The sequence below is a fragment of the Stegodyphus dumicola genome, chromosome 10 (assembly GCF_044657685.1).
Source record: "Stegodyphus dumicola isolate Sdum_Otavi_A_Nest chromosome 10, ASM4465768v1".
NCBI classification, from domain to species: domain Eukaryota; kingdom Metazoa; phylum Arthropoda; class Arachnida; order Araneae; family Eresidae; genus Stegodyphus; species Stegodyphus dumicola.
The window spans coordinates 162516741-162540059 of NC_140777.1; the positions used below are offsets into that span (position 1 = coordinate 162516741).

Below are 23319 nucleotides of genomic sequence, written 5' to 3' on the forward strand. Positions count from 1 at the left end.
CAAAAGTCGTTAATTCGGACATCCATAATCCGGAATGATCTATAATCCGGACCTCAAAGCTAAAATCTTTCTGCGCATGTGCCGCGGAAAAGTGTTAATAAATGAAGATGATATAACACAAGTTTTTTATTGCAATGACAAAACCATAATCATCAATCAGCTAATATTCTGTAGTATCAAAATCTGTTGTATGGCTCTAAGTCCAGAAAATATCGCTACTAATAGTGACAGAGTTCTTGTTGAGAACAACGATTGACATTGTAGTGCGAATTCTTGATGTGGCAATTACAGGACTTGAATAACTGAACAAGAAATTATGTCTGTCTATAGAATCTATAGAAGGATGTCTATAGAGAAGGAAAAGTATTAACACAAAAATGCAAATTAAAAGAAAACAAATAGAGGGTTTTTCCCCCCTCCTTCTTCCTCCCCGAAGGGCGTTAGCCCAGAAGGACTATCAATTCGTTTTGGCATTTTGCTTTGATTCACTTTTCAAACTGTTGCCACCAAATATTACAGCCCTGTATTATGTTTAAAGGAATTAAATAATGAAAAATCTGCATAAATGTATGTATGTTTCTCGCATTGTGCTAAAACAACAGCAGTATCTAGAGCCCTCAAATTTTGAATCCTGTAATCCTCCACTAAATATGGGCATCTGGAAGTTCTAATTTGGAATTTTGTTTTATCATCGATTTCATATTTTGTAACACTTTAATGAATTTTTTATTAACAAGATCAGAGATTTCAAAGCGAGCAATGGCAACACTACAGAAAAAAAACATCTCCAGCACACGAGACTGTGTATCAGAAATTCTAAAGATATGCTTATTTTAAAATTATTTTTTGATATTGTTGAATTGAATTTTATGGTTTAAGTGCAAAGAACATGATATTTAATAAATAAAGATAACACACAAAACGTTTTTAAAAATGCTTCCTTTGGGTATAATGTAAAATCTGAAAGCTTTCAGATTTTTAGCCCAAAGGGTGTTAGCCCAGAAGGGCCATTAATTTTGTTTTGGCATTTTGTGTTGAATCACTAGAAACGGCATATCACTTTTCAAATTGTTGCCACCAAATATTATTGTCCTGAGATTTATCGAGGAAAAGTCCCCGTCCACCTTGCCGAAATACTCCGGCCGTATGAACCAATATCACTTTGTATTATATTTAAAGAAATGAAATAATGAAGAATCTGCATAAATCTATCTGTGTTTCTTGCATTGTGATAAAACAAGGGTACCTACAGCCATCAAATTTTGAATAACATAATTCTCCACAGGATATGGGCATCTGGAAACCCTAATTTGGAATTTGTTTTTATTTTGATTTCATATTTTGTAACACTTCTAGGAATTTTTGATTAACAAACTCAAGGATTTCAAAGCAAGCAATGGCAAGGTAGCTTGCTTTGAAATCCTTGAGTTCAAAAACGAGAATCAACCGAAAAAGCATTTTTCTCTCCATCACAGACTATGTATCAGAAATATTAAAGATACGCTCATTTTAAAATTATTTTGTGATATTGCTGTTGAATTGAATTTTATGTTTTAAGTGTGAAGAACATGATATTTAATAAATATAGGTGGTAGCTCACAGAATGGTTAAAAGAATGCCCCGTTGGGCATAATGTAAAATCTGAAAGCTTTCAGGTTCCTCCCCCCCCCCTCTTTTTTTTTTTTTTTTTTTTTTTTTTTCCTTTAACTTTTATATATATATATATTCCCTTAAGGTCACAAATCACTATTTCAGATATTTAATTTTATAATTTCTACATGTAATCTTACTAGATTTAAACTGATGATTTGGAAAAATCCCAAATCTGGAACCGCCAGAGTGCCTATGAGTCCGGATCTCAGACTTTGCAGTAAGCAATGACTAGTAGCACTTTGTAAGAAAAATATTTGGGTGCTCGACTGTCTTACACACTCATTTAATTTTCATTCAGCTTCATCGCATAGGCGACAGGGAAACAAAATATTCCTAGTAGATGCATTTGACTGTAGTACTTTTCTTGGAAGATTTTAGAATGTTAGAAGAAACAGTCTGTTTATAAATCCAGTCTTCAAATATGGCACGATTCATGTATGCATTTGGCTGATTTTTGCACCAAACAGGCAAAGAATATGTCAGTCTCATTAGAGAACTTTTTACATTTTTAAACTTGGGGATTTTTCCATTTGCTTATGTGAGCTAAATTATGGTTGTCTAGTGCATTACTGCATGCCAAGTTTGTAATTTTGTACTTCTTTTATAGCTGGAGGATTCTTTTCCTTATCTGGATGCAAGTGTTTTCAAAGGCAGCATTCAAGAATTCAAACCAGACACATCACAGTAGTAAATTTAATCCCATGATATGCTGTCCTTTTTAGTTAGTCTGTGGAAATTTTCCTTGAATTTATTATCATTTTTCAAATCAGATGACAGTTTGTCACCGCAAATATTTAATTGTCTGATACCATAGCACTTCTTCCATCTATTAGGAGTAAATCTTTCTCTTGCAGAATATGTCTTAAAATAGGTGTTCACTTTCCCTTTGCTGCCTACACAAATAAAGAACGTCACTCTCCCCACCATTCATACTTTTACCTCACTCTTTCCACCATTCATACTTTTATTTTTCTTCAATTAGAATGTGCTCTTCTTGCACATCAAGATTTGATTCTGACTTCTTATTTCTCCACCCTATTATAATAGTTCATCTAACATTTAAATCTATGGCAATTTTATCAATGTCTTCCCTCTTTATCCAGTCTCTTTAAAGCAACCAAATTCCATTCCATTATCATATTAATTAGCTTTGTTTTCTTCTTATTCGATATTTTTATAACACTTATAAGCCTGGGTTTAAGCTTAGAAACCATACCCAGAATGAACCAAGAGTTAAGTTTAATGATAGGGTACAACTGTAATCCTTCAAGCATGTGTTCTAACAGAAAGAATGTGAGTTGTGATTGATGCTGGGTACCTGACTTTCTTTAGTCACTTCTTTACTGAAAAGGGAATAAGATAGATTAGAATTTCCCTGAACATAACAAAATTTGTTACCAAATTTGTTAGGGAAATTAAAAAAAATAATATTTATTAAAAAAAATTGCAAATACAGAATAACAAATCTTTGAACTGAACAGGAAAACGTATAGAAATTCAAATGCATAAAGATGTACTTAATTATTGTAATACAGTAATTAAAATATAGGCAATATTCAAAGTAATAACAGTATAGTTAAAACATCCCATAATTTCTGCTTGTTCTGACCAGAGCCTATCAAGTGTACATTTATTTGGTCTTTTTTTAGTCTATTTCTCAAAAAAGAAAGAATTGAACTGTATCTTTCATTGAGTAGGAAAATGTTATAAAAATAATCAGACACTTATTATTTGATCAAGCAACAATCGGTAACAAATATTTCTTGAAATTTTTCTAATGTTTTTTGGATTATTATTATGAGCATCTAAAATACCTTTTGTCTTTATTAAATAAACTGAAATATAATTTTTTATTACTTTTCCATTACATAGAATTCTAATTATGAAATTACTAGTTCCAATTGCTGTAGAGAAATACATTGTTTCTAAAGTTTATATTCCATTTCTTGCCAGAAATGTTCAACTGGGTTTAAATCTAATAATAAAAATTATTCTGAGTGTGGTAAAACAATGAAGCTGTGGCCAGGGTCACAGAGTCATAGCAGTATGCTTAGATTCTTTGGTTTGGCAAAATTTGGAATTGTTTTGCTGGACACTTTTTCTGTGTATATTGTAACTTCATATATTAAAGCACCATTTTCTGCCTTTTCATTAATTTTAATGCATATATAGATCTTTGATGTCTGAAAAGCATCTTTAATAACTAACCTGATTGTGCATTTATATCGACGATTTCTGTTGAAGTTAGTCTTTTTCATAATTTTCCACACAATTCTGTAGCATGTTTCACACTCATTAGTTTTAATTCTGAATGTCTGTTAATTATTTATAAATTCAATGTCTAGCGCATAGAAATCATAAACCTTTGAACATCTATGTTCTAAACTTGACCAACGAATAGGTGAATGAATAAGACTACTGTGAACTGGTAGTTCAACCTGAGTTCATAACTAACTAAATGGGCTGCATGCTCATAAGAAGTGCTCCATGAAGGCCTCAGCAGATATCCCTTTAGCAGATAACTCTCTTATACTTTGCCAATTAAACAATCTAAAGTTTTTCAGTAGGAGAAGCATGTTTAAGACATATCATAAGTTGAATTCCATTGTTACCCTTAATATTAGTTTGCATCAGTATTTGTGACAGCTGTAAATAACTGACCATACACTTATATATTTTATACTATACATTTAATTTCCTGTGCATTAAAATAAGGAAGAATTGAACTGCCAAATAAATTCTTAGAAGTTCCATTGTGAAACTTACTTTAGAATTCTGTTCTTTTTTGTGTTATAGTGTTAAATGACATGTAATTTGTATTGTAAATTGCCTTATTTCAAGTATTTAATATGATTTATAATTACTTATTTGTATGAATATTGTTTCTTATCTTGGCTTTATCACTACCTGTACCTATAATGCTATATTCTGTTGACCTGGGATTAAAATTATTTTTTAGGGTTCGGTTAATATCAATTGCAGCTCAGAAATTCATATCAGATATTGCTAATGATGCATTACAGCACTGTAAAATGAGAGGTGCCGAACACAGCAAAAAAGGAATGGAGGTATCATTTTTCTTTTCTCGTACTATGCTTCTTGAATGTGAAATACATTAAGCTTTGTATTAAAAAAATTATACACTGAAATCTGTTATTTATCATATATTGTTAATTTATATATAATTTGTTATATTTTACAATGTAATTATAGAGTTCATAAACCATAAGTTAAAAAATGCATAAGTTGCATGTTATTTTTGCAAAAGTATTACAACATGTGGTAAGCTATCCAAAAGTCTGTCATATTGCATCAAATGAGGATAATTTATTCTACATGTGCTTCACATATAAGAAGATTTAATAAGTTTATAATGGAATTTAAATTAATTAGTGATGCAGAAGTATTGTTCTAGATATTTAAAGCATAGTTTACTAGAGATTCTTGCAAGTAGTAAGTGAAAGGATTTGGTTTATTAATTCTACAGTTTTTGATCATGAATCAAAAACATGCTAATTTACCGACCATCTTAAACTATAGAGTTAATGGTGCTTACATAATAACACCACTTTGGCACAGTTTGGTGAGTTTTTACTGAAGAAAAAGAACAGTGACGTGTAATTTTTAAAATATTTATTATGTACATATTTTACCTTTAAATCAGCTCTTTCTCCTGAAAATGAATGAGTAAACCTGTTCACAAGCAGATGTTTTTTCTTGTTCTAGTGGAAGTTTTGTACAGTCAAAAGTCGTTAATTCGGACACCCATAATCCGGAATGATCTATAATCCGGACCTCAAAGCTACAAACTTTCTGCGCATGCGTCGCGTTGACGCATGTGTGTAAGACCTTTACCGCTGCGAATTTGCGTGTGCGCGTGCACAAAATACATTTACGAATGTGCATTTAATGTAAAACGGACGGGATAAGCTAAGCTAAAATTATCTAATTATCTATTTCAGTTTGCAGATTGCGTTGTTCCTTAATCTTCGGATTGGATCTGGATTATTATTTTTTCCAGACTGTTAGAGCAATTTTATAAAAGTAAGCTGGAACTTTCGATTATGTCAAATAGAATTTCCGACATATATTTACTAATATGTAAAGGATATACAAAGCGAAAGTATCTTTCGGAGTCCATTAAACAAAAAGCGGAATTGCTGCATAAAATGGATAAAGGCATATCCTTTGTTTATCTAAACTTTAACGTTTGTTTATCTAAACTTTGTTTATCTTTAACGCCAGGGCAGCGTGCAATGAATTGGAAGTTGATCTGCCAACACTATCCTTATCTTAAGGGCAGATGTTTTTATTTTATTTGGCTTATAATTGCTTATTCAATGTAGTATTTCATCTCGATGTACTCCCTCTTTGATATGATTTAAATCAAATGCCTCGTCATTATAATTCGCTTCCGATAGCGAAGAAAGTGACAGAGGTTATTGAAAACGAAAAAATTTCGAATGACAAATTAGTCGGTATTCTCGACACAGCAATTATAGGACTTGAACAGCGGAACTTTGTAACTGAACAAGAAATTATGTCTGTTTATAGAATTAAAGAGAATGTATTATCACATAAAAAACGAAGCAACTTAAACAACTTACATTGAAAGAAATGTTTAATAAGTAAACAAATAAATATTAAGCTCTTTTTTGTAAATTTTGATACCTTTTAGATCATAATTGTTCTTTATTTCGTAAATTACGGTTTCATATTTTTTTATTTTATAATTTCTGCATGCCATTTTACCAGATTTAAACTGATGATCTATAATCTGGAAAAATCGATAATCCGGAATCGCCGAAGTCCCGACGAGTCCGGATTAACGACTTTTGACTGTAGTAATCATGCTACAAATAGATTCAAGTCAATGTACCTTTAATGGTCTTGTGGCAAAATGCTGTGTTCCCATAAAAATCTTACTGCACTTCTTCCACTGCAAGATAATCCCAAAAGTATATGTTTTAAAGTTGTCTTTAAAACAAAAATATATATATAATGTATCCTGATTTGTCAATAAAAAACATTGGAATTCGAAATATAACAAAAAGAAAGCATATGAAAATGGTGACATTGCTTATTTATTTAAATGCCTTTCTTAAGCGCATGGTTGCCAGAGTTTGGTGCATTCTGGAAATCTGGCAAATTCTACTAAGGTAGTTGTTTTAACGTGTAAGTTCCGAATTAATAAGCAAATACATCCTTGATTTCACAAAACTGTAAATATTAATGCTATGCCCAGAAATGCTAGCCAATAGTCACTGTTAGTATCCAAAAATTTAAAACATCTTATAAGCAGATATACTTGTTTTGTTGGGATACCTTCATACCCCACCAAAAAAAGATGACTGCATTTAAAATTTTCCTTACAGATAAAGCTTGCTTTCTTTTAAATGTAAATAACAAAATATGAAATAGTCGTCAGTCATCAAACTATTCTTCTTACTTAAGATCTATGTGTTTAGAAAATTTGAATTGATTGTGCCATATTTCTTCAGAGCAAAGTATTGGATCTCTACAGTAAATAGATAGAGATTTATTGTTTAAGTTTGGAGATTGTTAAAGGAGAATAAACATTTTGCATGCTTTCATTAAGAATAGTACTCTATTGCCCAGTCAATTTCATAGAGACAGGCAAGATAGCACCATCTACTACGTCATAAATGTTCTTAAAAGGAAGGGGGGAACGCCAGAATAAAAGGAACATTTAAAATATGTGACTGATGGGTTTTTTAGAACATCAGTAGTGAGATTGTTAATAGTTTATTTTAGTGTATTTGCCATCCTGTATAAATTGACGGTGCTGGTTTTAGTGTCATGAATAAAGTTTATGTGTTTATATGAAAAGATTTCTGATTAGTGTAGACAAGAAATATGTCAATGATGGTGTCCTACAAATAAATGTATAATAGAGCTTTTGTTGAATTTTTTCCAGCAACTATATTATTTTTCATATATTAGAACTTTCATTGCCAGATTTCCTGCCTATAGATTACTTCCTGTGAGATATTTAAGTGATTATATTCAATCATATTGCCAGTAAAAACAAATATTCTTATATAGAGAAATTATGTTGCCTGGGTAGCAGGATATAATATAAAATCCATTTTCTTGTAAATTTATATTTTTTATCTCTGTCGCTTACGAATTTTTTTTATCACTTTCTGTAGTTCAGCATTTTTTACTCTAAGAAGTTTTCAGTAAAATTATATGTTAAGACCCAAAAAGGATTTATTATTTAGGCCCTTTACCATCAGCTTTTATTTGCACCATTTCATTTTTACATTGGTATATTAAATTTTCTAATTTTTACTCCTTGAGTTATTTATCAGTTAAGAGTACAGTTTGGTAATAACACTAAACTCTAAAAAAATTCTATCAAACAATGCAGCATCACTTATATGAGTAAATTTTGACTGAGATCTTATTTATTCACCCAAATTCATTTGAGTTGTAATCTGATGTAAATGCATAATTTTTCATCACTTGTGATGATGAAATCAAGCCAGATAATGATGGGGTAGTGAGGAAGCAGCAAATTCTGTGCATTTAACCTGTGGTGCTTTTATGTAGTTTCAGTACCCTCCTTTATGTACCCCTGCAGGAGAAATTTTCTGCCAAGTCCTGAAAGTACCAGAACACTTCTAGCAACCCACAGATATAAATAAAAAGTATGCCCAGAGCTTTAATATAACTGAACTACAGTTCCAGCAGAAAATTTTGATCTAAAAAATTTTATTTCAATAATAAATAAGTCTTAAAGAATAATTTAAGTTTTGAATGCATGCTTTACTTTCCCTGGGAAATAAATTCTTGGACAGAGACCGAGACTTTTAAGGAAAGAAATGTCACCCAAAATGTCAAAGGCTTATTCTTAAGAAAGTCTTGTGAATTTATAACAGAGAGTAAGTGTCCAATGCTAGTTAGTGACTTCCCACAGAGAAGAGCAAGCACCTGCAGACTTTTTGGAGCAATGTAACCAAATACAGGGTATACGTGAACAAATGTATTTATACAGCATTGCATTATAAATTTAAATGTCTCTTATGTAGCAATAAGTTTTTTGGTGGGAAGTTATTTATTTCCTAGTTTCTGCCACTAAAATGATATTTTTAAATCTGAACATGTGATAAAATGGAGGTGGGTGAAAATGATGAAACTAACAACCAATTTTAGTGAACATCTAAAAAATAAGTAACTAATTAAAAGCAATAAATCACATGCTTCATGATTAATGTTTTTTGTTGTAATATACTTCTACTGCTATATATGTTACAGGACAAGAGGTATGTATTAACTAATGAAGATCTCAAGCCAACACTCATGGAGTATGGAATAAATGTAAAAAAAATGGACTTTTTTGCATAAATGGTATCAAAATTATGTATATATTTTTATTTTAAAACAGTTTATTGTGATTTAATTTAAATTTTCTTGTAAATAAATGTATTCTTGTTACTTCCTGTGTGGTGTATTCAAATGTTCTGGATTGAAGTTTGTGTCAATGAATTAATTTCTAATTTGATATGTTAATTTTTAAGCAGAAAGAGCTATAGCTGTAAAAGTATATTTTGTTTTAAATTGTAAGGTGCAAATTTGGTACTTATGTAGTATCCCATCAACCATGAAAGGAAATTAGCATCAACTACGGATAAGCATGATTTCACAACACATTCGTAACATCTATGATTTTGTTTGATGTAACCATGATTGTTACTTGATAAGCCACCTTTCAATGTATGGATGTAAATTAACTGTTATTTTAGTATTATAAAAGAAATTATTAAAATTTGGGGCCTACCTTCTGCAGAATAAAATGTAGTGGGTTATCTTCAAAGTTATGTGGTCTTACTTTCAAAAAAGTGTATATTAATGGACATGGTGTAGTCATCTAAATATGGCTGATAAAACAGTAACAGATTGTAAAAACTACTTGCAGGAAATTTGTACTCATAGCATTCTAATCAGAACTTCTGATAAAATCGGAGACCTAAGAATATAATAAAAATCGACAAAAAGCTTTTTTTACTAAGCACAAAAATTAAGCTGGTTGAATACTGTTCATTTATTAACTAAGAAAGAGTCAGTTCTTTCAGAATTCTGGAGGAACGATTGGCATAACTGTAATTGGATCTCTGCCAACTTTCATGGTCAACGGGAAAATGCATTAAGTACCCAAAATTTCAGTAAAATTCTCAAGAACAAAAATATCCGTAATATTGACTTAAGAAGATTAGAATTCATATTTAGCGTGATTCATATTATTTCAGTTAATGGATAAAAATTCTATCAAACAATGCAGCATCACTTATATGAGTAAATTTTGACTGAGATCTTATGCAGTTTATTTTTATTCACCCAAATTCATTTGAGTTGTGATCTGATGTAAATGCATAATTTTTCATCACTTGTGATGATGAAATCAAGCCAGATAATGATGGGGTAGTGAGGAAGCAGCAAATTCTGTGCATTTAACCTGTGGTGCTTTTATGTAGTTTCAATACCCTCCTTTATGTACCCCTGCTGGAGAAATTTTCCGCCAAGTCCTGAAAGTACCAGAACACTTCTAGCAACCCACAGATATAAATAAAAAGTATGCCCAGAGCTTTAATATAACTGAACTACAGTTCCAGCAGAAAATTTTGATCTAAAAAATTTTATTTCAATAATAAATAAGTCTTAAAGAATAATTAAGTCATTTTAAATCGGTGGTTAGGGGAGCCGACTGCAATGCTAAAGGGCACAGGTTCGAATCCCGGAGAAGGTATGGTTGTAACTGTCTGTTCCTTCATAGGAGGCGAAGGTGGCCCACCTATTAGATGCCTCCATAATAAAGTCACCACTGCTTCTAGTCTTAGAGGCCGTCTCTGATGACTTGTGCCCGCCTAGTGGGGAAAAAAAGAAAAATGTGTTTGCATGGCCTTGACTCTGACTGGTGATGCTGTGTGCTGCCATTCCATTGACTGACATTTAGACTCTGGGGTTCATGTGTGAAGCCCATGTGTCATCTCCTGTGACAATCCTTTCTAAAAATTGATCATATTTCTTATGATATTGGTCCAAAAAATCCAGAGTTGAAGCCAGTCTTTTCAAATGATGTTCCTCAATGGACCTCAATAATGCATACGTTGGGCTCCCAGGCCAACAGTTTGTGAAACACAACTTTTCAGAGGCAATTTTGTACAAAATTGTTCCACCAGAAATTCCAGTGCTAAAGTTTAAATTGTGAATCACCGGTTTTCACAAATCTCGTTGCCCAAAGCATTGACCAAATCTTCTGTGATCACTCAACCAAAATCACTCATAAAAACACTCAACCAAGTTATATATATATATTCGGCTTACTGGAAAGTTATGTCCGTTTTATGACAAAAAATTTTGACACGTAAGCACATGTTTATTTACCGTATGTTTGACTATGTATACATACTAAAGTAGCAAGTTAACTAAATCAAACTTGATTCACATTAGTCTTATGTGTGAAGCAATAGTGTACCCATGGCCACTGATAAAGTTCATTTACGCCACTGTATTTTATACGAATTTCAACAAGGAAGAAATGCTACAGAAGCATGTAGAAATTTATTGAAAGTGTTTGGTGAAGGTACAGTTTCTGATAGGGCATGCAGAAAATGCCTCTAAAAATATGAAAGATTTCGAACTTTCTGATAAGCCACGTTCTGGGTGATCATCTTTAATCGGCGATGGTGTTGTTATGACCATGTTGGAGCAAGATCCTTTTCTGACAACATCGGAGATCGCAGAAAGGCTTAATGCAGCTCAGCGAATCATTTCGAACCATATTTGGAATATAGGATCAGTGTGGAAATATTCAAGGTGGATGCCGCATGAATTAAGTCAGAAGAATTTGGATGATCGAGTTGTCATATGCACATCTCTGCTTGCTCCGAACAAAATGAAGCCCTTCTTGAACTGGATGATAACTGGGAATAAAAAGTGGATCACCCATGGAAACATTGTACGAAAAAGGGCATTTTGTGAACCCAGAAAACCTAGCCCTCCCACCTCTAAACCAAATTTGACCCTGAATAAGGAGAATGTTGTGTATATGGTGAGGCATTCGAGCACCTTTTAAGACCGAACAAAAAGCTCAATTCGGAGAAGTACTGTCAGCAATTAGACAATTTAAAGACAACAGTTCAAGAAAAGAGGCCGGCGATTTTCAACAGGAAGGACATCTTACTGCATCATGATCATGCCAGGCTACATACTGCTTTGGGGACTCGTCAAAAAATTGCAGAAATAGGCTGGGAAATTCTGTCACATACACCATATTCCCTAGACTTAGCACCCTCTGACTATCACTTGTTTCTGTCCTTACAAAATTTTTTGAAGAGCAAAAATGAAGTAGATATCAAACAAGCACCAGCTCAATTTTTTGCATTAAAAGTTACATCATTTTTCAAAAATGGGATATACAAATTGTCCTCACGCTGGCATGAAGTCATTAATAATAATGGCAATTGTATTATTTTAAGAAAGTTTATTGACGGTAAGAAAAATTTGCATTTTGTTTTATTTCAAAAACAGACACGATTTTCCGATAGACTGTATGTATTGAATGATCTAAAATTCATTGAATTTGAAAACAAGTTTTTCTAATACTTGTGCAATAGCTGCAAAGTAAGATAATAATAATTTATTTACTAAAGAAATATTGATTATATTACCTCCTAATATAAATTTAGTAGAATGTATCAAAAAGAGGGAACCCACATGTAGGAAGTTTAATTCCAAAAATTGTGTTTTAACGGAACTTGAATGTAAACCGTGAAAAAAAAAAAACTTTTTAAGGGGACTTTAATTTAAATCATGAATAACAAAATTTCAAACTTTGAAAAAGAAAGTAAAAAACAAGTAATTATCGCTCTTGATCGGAAATTAGTTGACTTTTCAAGCGGAACAAACCAACTCCCGTTCAGTGAACAATAATTAATAAATGCGAAGGTGTTTCGTCTTTTACTCAAGTAAGAATGATGATGCCAAACTGGAAAATTAAGTTTGGCCAAAATTGTAGAAGTGATGGGATTATAGCCAAAGTAGAGTATCAAAAAACTCATTCTGAATGAAGCATTTTCGCTAATACAAGATTCTTTAGAAATTTTGAGTGAATAGCCAATTTATGTAGTGAAATTTACAGGATACTTGAGTAAATGTCCCCCGACACCTTCACTTTTATGCATGTTAATTCAAGGCTATTTTTATAAAAAAAATAAACAGTAGTAATCTTAACCGGAATTATGAAATAAAACTCAAAGTAATTGAAATAAACATGAGAAAAGTAAGAAACATAACTATGTTATCTTTGCAAAAACAAATCAAATAAACGTTGAAAAATTGAAATATATATGTAGTAAGAAAGTAAAATGTGAAATGTACATGAAAATATAAAAGGCCAGAAAATGCATTAATTAACTTACGTCCTTTCTAGTGGGATGTTGGTAAAGTGTTTTTTTCTGTGTCTTACTCAGAGGGGGTGTGTGTTCGAAATTCCGTTATCGGTAGTGGGAATGCTTTTGAATTATTACAGGCGGTGAAACTTTTGAGAAGTTATTTTTGGGATGTGGGAGAGACTAGGAATTGGAACAAACCTCCCTCCAACATTCCTAGTCAATATTTCTTTAGTAAATAAATTATATATATATACATATAGATTGTTGTGTTTTTGTATGGGTTCGTGGCTTTGGAGTGATTAACGACAACACTTGATGAAGAATGAAATCAAAATTTATTAGGCAGTATTACTTAGGACAGCTTCAAAAACACGTTTATGGTCATCGAAAACTACAACAAACATGCTGAAACAATCAGCAGTCACAGCCTTCAGACTACAACGGTAGAGACAGCTTCACGGCAAAGCACCAAAGTACAGCTACCGACTCGATTCAGTCGCTCTCGGAATTCTACGTACCCTCGACACTCTCCTTGCTACAACTCACGATACACTTGGCAAAATACTCGAAAGACTCACGATACTCCAACGACCAATTTCTTAACAATATGTACTATTACAGTATGAATTTTTTTTTTTATTTTAAAAGAAAATTATTCCAATCTTATTTCCATGCAACATGCTGCTGAAAATGAAACAGTTATAGACAAAATGTAAGAAATTTAGAACCGAATCTACAAAGGCCCAAAGGAAATTAAATTCCCATAAAATATTAAAGAAATGTGAAAAACCACCAAAAAAAAAAAAAGAGTGCTAATAACGTAATAATTGTGAACTGAAACTTTTAACTCAAACCAAAACCTTTCTCTTTGTGTGCTTCCATCTTACCTAACTATGCACTTCAGCTTCGCTCTCTGCACTGCTAGGATGTAATTTCGCTGTCTTTCTTGCTATCGCTATAATATCAAAGATGTAAATGTTCTTGAATAGGCTCTATTAGAATGCAAGTGAATTGTGGCTACAAACGTCAGTTGCAAATAAAAATTGAATTAAAACTGCCTTGACTGCAAGTTCTTTAGATATTACCAAGTCAACATATTAGCATATTACACAATCAAAATGCTTCCTCTTCAATATGGATCTACGTACGCATCGACATTGCTCCGTCTTTTTTCCGTTTTATTATTATATCATATATATAAATTTTTTATTTTGTGGTTTTCATTAACTCCAAATAAGAGGTAACAAGGGTTTTTGTTTTTAATAAAGCTGCTGAAATAAGAGAAAATAATGACATTAACCTCTTAATGCACTACATGGAGTTAACTTAGTCAATTAGGAACACCAAACTAATCATAACTGGCTTGATGGTTAAAACATTATTGAAATACATTTTTGCTTAAAACTCGTACAAACTAGGGATACTAAACGCGCCCCACAATTTCGATATACAAAGTTTACATTTTGTGAATGAAAAAAGAAGGCGACTTGAGAGAGATGTGCTTTATTCAAGCAGTAGCAGACAAAATGCTCTACCATTAACTGGGGCTGATTTGAACTGGTAACTCAGAAGGTGCAGGCAGAAAATGGGAAAAGTAAAATTTCTGTGGAGTGATTCAGAGAAGATGAAGTATTGATGTTGGAAGTTAGGCGGAGGATACATTTTATGCAAATACAAACAAATTGTTCAACTGCTGTGACAATTTTTTTGGCATAATTACTCTGAGTGGTCTCACAGACCGCTTTAAAGAAACACATAAAAATACATAATTTTATGCCTTTTCAAGGAATGTTATAGATGCTTTATGCATATTTATGAAATTCTAATTCATTTAAATCAATGTATTTTAAACATAAATCATTTAATTTTACGCAGTTAAATTCTTATTAAAAATGACTATTTTCTTCGTTTTAAGGAACAAAGATTTTATTAAAACATGCATGGAAATATGTGACTTTATTAAGTATTATTGTCAATTAAACCATAATTCTTACAACAAATGAATTTAATTATTAAAAAATAATAGATTAGTATATCTTTGTTTACAAGGATGAATCGTAAGATGATACACAGTCAAAACACATTTTTTGAAAGCATTGAAGACACACTGTTCCTTGTATTCCAAGCATTTAATATGCTGTTTTTCTCATCTTACAAGGTGGGCACAGACTACATGATTTTCTTTTTTCTAATTTTTCTTCTTGATTTGATAAATCCAATCTTATCATTTCGTTCTGTTCAAAGATTCCTCTAATTATTATTTTCAGTTCCTTTGGCAAAAAAGCGGAAGTTATCCCAACATTCAGATGCGGTTTAATAAGTTGATTAGCTAAAAAAGGCATAAAATGTTTTCTTTTCAGTTTTGTAACATCAGGATATGACTGGAACAATATGTATAAACATAAATTCTAAGTATCTTCTGGCTCTGCTGTAGAGCCTATTTTTGCAGGATGTTTCAAACCAGGAAGCTGAATCAGTATGTTATGCTTTGATGTTTGTACGGCCCGATTTGGTTCTTTTTTGCTCCATTTGAAGCGCTTTTTTCCATAAAAATTATCATTTTATTCACAATCATTAGAAAAACTATGATATTCATCTGCAGAAAGCTCAGATTCACTTTTGCTTTGGCTGTGAATACTACATGATTCTTCAGAATCAGAGTATTGTAACGTCAGTACACCCGTGTCGGGTGAAAGAAAGACAGGTTGTCTTTTAAATTATTTATTTGATAAACTAAAATAGATTTCTTGATTAGAACATAAAAATAAACTGATCATTACAGCCCTAAATCATACAATATCCGCTAACGCAGATTGGATTCAAAAAAGCGTCCTTTTTACTGTAGTTACAGCATAAAAAAAACTATTGTTCGACCGAAACCACTGGCGTGGTTTAGAACGTAAAAGATGCGTCCTGTCACCTCAAAATCACATGAAGAACTCTTACACAAAGATTTCACTCGTTTTGTTATCTGCGAAGAGAAACATAATTAGTTCCTTGTGTCCGGAAACTCCCAGGGGGTTTTATCTGCAGTCCTGCTTTTTGCAGGTATCGTCCATTTCGTCTGCGAACAAACAGGAAGTTATAATTCGGCACCTGTGCCCGCGGGGATGCTAGTAGCTGTATCGTCAGAACCCCTTTTCTCCCCGGGGCCGGGGGTTTTCAGAACTCCAATTCCCGGTAGCTACCACAGCAAGTTTTCAAAGTAAACTAATTAGTAGTTATTAGCATTAATACATTTTTCAACAACACTGGGCTAAGTACCAAGGATAATATAACAAGAACTATATTGAGGCCAGTAAAAAAAAAAAAAAAAAAAAAAAAAAAAAACAAATAATCAACATAATACTGAGAAATAAACTTAATTATACACATACAAATAAAGAACGTATAATTTTCTGAAAAATGGAACATGCATTCCTAAGTTTAATATTATTATATATCTAGCCAGGCTGAAAAGGGAAACCTTGCAGATTTTTAATTTTCCGTTTGTGATAAACTCTCAATGGTAACCCAACACCTGGATGAGAACTACTACGTTTGACCTCAAAATAAGCATGTACATTTAATTTGGCTTTAACATCAGAAAAAACCACTTCATTACAAGTTGGATTTACATCATTCATGAAGTAGCTATATTTAATCCCCTTTGACCGTTCAGTATCAGGCACTAGTATAGATAAATAATAAACTGGGGATTCTTCTACTTTCCTTGGTAAATTTACACTACTAGGTGTCTTGGGCAATTCTCCTACGGAATTTCTAGGCATTCGCAAACCTCCCGAGTCTGGTTTGTACGAAACGTCATTTAGCTTATCTACAGTTTCTTGTTCGTGCCGAACCGAAAAGGTAATTCTTAACTTGTACACCTTTCCCAAAGAATTACTGTGATCGCTTAACGCGACTAAGTCACAAGATGGCTTTACAACGTCACTTTTCTTTTGTAGGTCCGCTATAAAAGAATATTTTATTGTAGGCAGTGATAAATCATTCACTTTCGTTTCAGGCAGAAAGAAATTTGTTTTCTCTATCCTTTATGTTTGAGACAAGACTTTACCCCTTTCTATAATGAGGGAAGAAACTTCGCTTGAGGTTTCGAGTTCGCCGCGTTCAGACTCCAGTGGACAAATTTTCCCCATTTCATACTTTGATTGACTCGGAGCTCGAATTCCTGTTTTCACCTGAAAGAAAAGTTTATCGTGTTGATCTACTGCTAATTTTTCGGCGGTTCTGTTTCCTAACAGATAATGTTCCAATTCATTTCGAATGACCGCTGCTTTTGTTGTTACTTGGCCAAAAGTTCCTTCTATTGTAACGTTTGCTAAGGGTAAACAAATTAAATCCTCTTCAAACGGATGTTTGACCCAAACCGTTTCGCCCGTCAGCATCGAAGGAGTGATGTATTTGTTGCAAATTACATCTATAGATGCTCCCGAATCCCGTAATACAGGTAAATCGAATCCATTCACCTTAGCCATCGTTGTGTACGGGGCTAAAAAATCTTCTTCAGTTTCCTGTACCCTATTTACTACAGCTGGCGATATGAAACAGGGTTGCCACGCTACCGGGAAAAGTCAGGGAATTCGAAAATTGACCAAAATATTCAGGGAAAAGTCAGGGAATTTAAGTATTTTTGTCAAAATCTGGAAAAGTCAGGGAAGTTCATACAACGATCCCGCCAAAAAAAGCGATTTTTGCGCCGACGTCGGAAGAGGTAACTTTTTTGGCGAATTATGTATCACGTGAGTGTCATTCGGGTAGCTGGCACAGAGCCAATTTTCGCAGCTCCAATTTGATTGTCTTTTAGAAAGGCAAAGCAACTTTCCCGCAACTTTTGGTTTCCAGTATTCTCGAGAATTGCATGTGCAGTGCATGAACTAAAGAAAGTACCTGTTCTCGTATAAAACAAAATGGGTTTAATCTTAGTATACGGTACTATGGAGGTTAGAATCAAAGAATATGTATTGTAAAGAAGGAAAACCTCTCTGCAACAGACGTGGCTGTGGCTCCGTTCCATCATAGAGGGAAACAGCTGTGCATGTCTGATATATCTGTCACCAAAGCTCGAAACCGGTGTCGAAGTTCGAAGGTCACGTTATCAAGAGTTCATAAAATGAATATCGTTTAAAATTTCTTTAACCACTTGCGCTAAAAAGACGTGCCACGCACGTCAAGATGCTTTTGTCTCAAACCGCGAGCGACGTGAACACCACGTCGATAAGCATTTATCGCAAAAACGAAAATAACGTGGTGCACATGTCGCCTAACAACGAGATTGTTTATTTCTCGAGTTACAGCTCTGGATTGCACTCGCAGATGCGGAGCGGCGTAAATGAGACACTTTACCGCTTGTTATATTGTAGCGCACGGCACCGCAACCGTGAAATTTAGTCTTAGCGCAAGTGGTTAAACTCTAAAGGAAAAGAAAATATTTTTTGGCGCAAGTAAATTAATTCGTGGATTAGTTATTTTCAGAGGAAAAAAAAAAAAAAAACTACGAAAATCCGTTTTTAAAATTATTGCGAAAAATCCAAGAAGAAACGTCCTAACGGATTTTCGTAGTTTTCTTTTTGTCAAAGAGCGTTTCTTCTTAACACGTGTTTCTCAATTTCCTGTACACATCGCGGAAAGGGAAATTCTGACCGCCAGGTTCCGTCGCCAAATCCCTTGGCAAATTTTCCCTCCGCATTCTAGCGGCGTAATAGCATTTTACTTGTATGGAACCTTTTCTTCTTTACATAGACGTTCTTTGGTTAGAATAATAATGGGATTTGGCGACATCTTGATGCGCAGTAAACGGGTCATTTTGGTCTTGGCGACAATTTTCAAAATCGTGCCAAAGCCTTACCGTATACTAGAATTTTACCGCAAAATCTTTTTTAACCCTTTTTTTTTTCTTTTTAATAAATACCTTGCCATTTTGCAGTAAAATAAAAAAATAGTAATCAGTCATCTAGAGCCATGTAATATAACTATATTCGCTAAAATATAGATGATTATTCTAATTCAATTTTTAAGTAATTATTTTTAAGTTATTCATATAATTTAATGTTGCTTCTTCCCTCTAAATTTATTTATTATTAGTAAATAATATTTCCAAATTTCAGGAAATTTTCTCTGGCATAATCCTGAAATTAATTATAGCAGTATGATGACATACCATCACGAAATTTAATGCACATATTTTTTCCTTATGTATGCTGCAAAATAAATATAAAATACCTCAATTTATTAAAATAGATTTCTTTCTTTCGTTTAGCTGCAGAATGTTTGCAAAAAAAGCCTTATTTTATTCCAGATTGTGAAGATTCTAATCTCAATCTTCAGTGGAGAAAACAACAACTATTATAATTATATTTGTGTTTTCAAGTGTTAAGGTTTTAAGAACATACCTCACGCAAATTAAATTTACCTAAAATCTAACCTAACTATTTAGCATTGCGTTGTGATTTATAAGGATCGGATTAGCCTCGTGTTGAACTGGTGATGATCATGAGTAATAATTAAATAAAACATACATTTGTTATCCAATATATATATCTTAAATTTTATTAAGTTTCTCAAGTGGAAAACTAAACAAAATTATCAACCAAAGTATACCAAGAATAATTAAGAATAAATGTCCTCTGGGATTTATTGAATAATTAAGTGAATTTGCTACACAATACAAGTAATACCATAATTAATTTACCTCTTAGCACAAAAACGTACATTACGCGGATAGACTGGAATTTTCTTAAAACACACCTGGAAAAGTCAGGGAATTTCATTCTCCTGTTTGAGTGGCAACTCTGATGAAATCTTTTTGAACTTTCGGGCATTGAGGCCTTAAGTGTTCGGTGGAACCGTAGGAATAACACTTAAAGGGTTTACGGACATCAAATTGGCGTTCTTTCTAATTTCTGAAAGTTTCTTTTTTTCTCGGGCGCATATCTCGTTTTCCCTCCGGACTGAGGATACTTTTGCGGATCCCTCGAATGTACAAGGGCCATCCAGGAAGTAGATTACGTTTCCGTCTGTGTCCGCTAGGGGCGGGGCTAGCGCGGCCATCTTGGGGTCAGAGCGTTGCGCAGCTCAGTCTGCATCTAGCCGTGCTAGTGAGAGGTTCGTGCTGTGCTCCGTTCAGATACTGTGACGGTTTGAAATGTCTGCGTTAATTGAAAATCCCGCGAGCTGCGAGGTGCGCTCAGTAATAAGGTTTCTGACTGCAAAAAACTGTAAACCGATAGAAATCTATCGGCAGCTTCGTGAAGTGTATGGGGACAACATTATCACTGAAGGTGGAGTGCGTCAGTGGGTCATAAGATTTCAAAATGGCCGAACCAATGTTCACGACGAAGATCGAAGTGGGAGACCCAGCATAGTGACCGCCGAACTTCTCGAAAAAGTCGATGCTAAAGTCCGTGAAAATCGAAATTTCACAATAACGGAACTTTCTTTGAGTTTTCCACAAATTTCGCGAAGTTTGTTGCACGAAATCATCAGCGAAAAGCTTGGTTACCACAAGTTTTGTGCAAGATGGATTCCAAAAATCTTGACAGAGGACCACAAAAATCAGCGAATGGCTGCAGCGTTGAACTTTTTGGACGCTTACCATAAGGATGGTGACTCTTTACTCGATCGCATCGTTACTGGTGACGAAACATGGGTGAAACGAAATTGCAATCAATGCAGTGGGGGCACACAAGTTCTCCCCAAAAACCCAAGAAATGCATGCAAACAATATCGGCAAGGAAGATGATGGCGACTGTTTTTTGGGACAGAAAAGGTGTAATTTTGGTGGACTTCCTGGAAAGAGGCACTACAATAAACTCTCCAAAAACTCAGAAGAGCAATTCAAAACAAGCGCAGAGGAATGTTGAGCTCTAAGATCTTGTTGATTTACGACAACGCCCGGCCCCACACGGCAAATGTCACTCGTAAAGTTCTTGAATCTTTTAAGTGGGAGTTGTTTCCTCATCCGCCGTACAGTCCCGACCTGGCACCGAGCGACTTCCACCTATTCCCAGCAATGAAGAAGTGGCTGGCTATGCAGCGTTTTGATGACGACGCACAGCTGCAAGAAGAGGTAACGAAGTGGTTGAAGGCGCAGGCGGCCGAATTTTTCGACGAAGGAATTTGCAAGCTCGTACATCGCTACGATAAATGCCTTAATTTGTATGGTGACTATGTAGAAAAGTAGTATTTGAATGTGGCTTTCATCTGTATATAATAAAATTTTTTTCCTATACTTTGTTTATTTTTTTATTCCAAAACGTAATCTACTTTCTGGATAGCCCTTAAATTATTTGTATTTCCCCTTGTGACTCCGAACTATGAATAGGAGAGATCTTCTTCCGGGGTTCACGCACATTTTCATATTCTTCTAGCATTTCCGCTAATTTCTCTGGAGTCGTTATCTTCGCCCATTCGTCAATAAAATGTTGCCGCGCTTCGGCATTTACACGACGCTTCATTTGGTCCGTTATCATGAGATATTTTAAAAGTTCAAAACCCGCAACTTCCAAACCTGCAATCCATTCTTCAAAATAATTCCTTAATTCAAAGGCAAAATCTCTCGAAGTGGTTTGGGGGTGTTTCTGAGATTGCACGAATTTGATGCGAAATTTTTCTGGACTAAGTTTGAACCTTTTAAGCAGTATCCCTTTTATATAAGCGTAATCATAAGCCTTCTGTTCTGGTTCTCGCATAATCAGCTGAACTATGTCAGTTGGCAAAATTGTCAATAAAACCGAAACCCATTCTGATTGGTGAAGATTCGCACGCTTTGCTTGGCGCTCAAACATGACTAGATACAAACTGATATCGTTCTCTTCAGGATCAAATTTTGGCATCATTTTTTTTTAGGTTGTATCGGCTTTTCTTTAGTCCATTTTCTTCATTCCCACCATTTCCAGTGTCATTTCCGTTAGCGGCTAGTAAACGTAACTTGGATAATTCAAATTCCATTTCTTCTCTTCTAATTCTATCCTGCCTTTCTTCTTCTTCTCTCCTAATTCTTTCCTGCCTTTCTTCTTCTTCTCTCCTAATTCTTTCCTGCTCCTTTTTTTCTTCTCTCCTAATTCTTTCTTGCCTTTCTTCTTCTTCTCTTCTAATTCTTTCTTGCCTTTCTTCTTCTTCTTCTCTTCTAATTCTTTCTTGCCTTTCTTCTTCTTCTCTTCTAATTCTTTCTTGCTCCTTTTTTTCTCTCTCAAGCCTAGTTGAAGTGATATTTTCTAACAGGCCTTTCACTAGTTCCTCCTCATAGGATTCATTTCTCATAATCAGCTGTCTTAAATCCAATATCCTAAGTTCAGGGCTAACTTTTTCCCCTAACTCTTCAGCCAAGGATTTAAGATCCTCTTTCCTAACTTTTGCTAAGAATGCTATGATATAACCGAAATTATGATCCTAACAATTTTAGCTCCCTCACACTACAGATACATACAATTGATTTAAACAGATATCATTTTCACAAGAGAGAGTAAAAATTAAACTTTTATAATTTTTTTCACAACCTATTTTACAGATGTTAGACAAAACAAGACAGTTTACACTATAATATGCACATTATGCATTCAAAAATAAAAACAAAAATTGTCTACTTGAGGACGTATGAAACTACAAATAATAAACGAAACGAAAGTGAAGCTTTAAATTCAGTTGCGTAAAACACACTTGCTTATGATAATACAATATACTTTCCTCAAAATTTGGGATATGTTAAAATATGCATTCAGAAATACAATAAATTACACAATACCTATCCATATGCTAGTAATTAACATTAATATGACAACAGTTAAAAGGAAAGATACTGGGGGTTTTATCATTCCCCTTTTACTCCTTCAATAGAAAAAAAAATTCTCAGTTCTTACACAAATAAAAGTTTGACACACCTTAACTGAAATTCTAATATTTATAACATACAAAACGTCTTAGAAATGATATGTCAGAATGCCACCTAACATTAAAACCTTCAAGTTACAGTAATTCTACTCCTTTACACAATCCAATATATAAGTTTAATTTAAGCACAACACATTAACATTTCAGATATTAAAAAAAATCTATTAACACAGGTTTAAATTCTAAATTTTATACTTTCTTATTGTAACATAAAACCCAAAAAGCACATTTCTTTAAGCTTTACAGGAACAAGTTGACTTAAAACAGTTATGTGAACTTACATACTGATTTACAGAAACAAATTAAATTACTTTACTGCCTCAATATAAAAATCCAAGGTACTTACCCGTCTGGATTGCAG

At 33.6% G+C, this 23319-nt stretch overlaps 1 protein-coding gene across 3 annotated transcripts in view; it reads left to right on the forward strand.

Moving 5' to 3' along the window:
• Positions 1–23319, forward strand: part of LOC118199823 (transcription initiation factor TFIID subunit 10-like) — a 113471-nt gene that overhangs the window by 19561 nt on the left and 70591 nt on the right. For 2 of the 3 annotated variants that reach the window (XM_035371681.2, XM_085825791.1), the window contains exons 4-5: positions 4613–4721; positions 8935–9114. In XM_035371681.2, coding sequence (XP_035227572.2) covers positions 4613–4721; positions 8935–9024 — 199 coding nt within the window. In that variant the 3' untranslated portion in view covers positions 9025–9114. Of the gene's footprint in view, positions 1–4612; positions 4722–8934; positions 9115–23319 lie in introns of those variants that run through there. The other variant, XM_035371682.2, reaches the window with a different exon arrangement.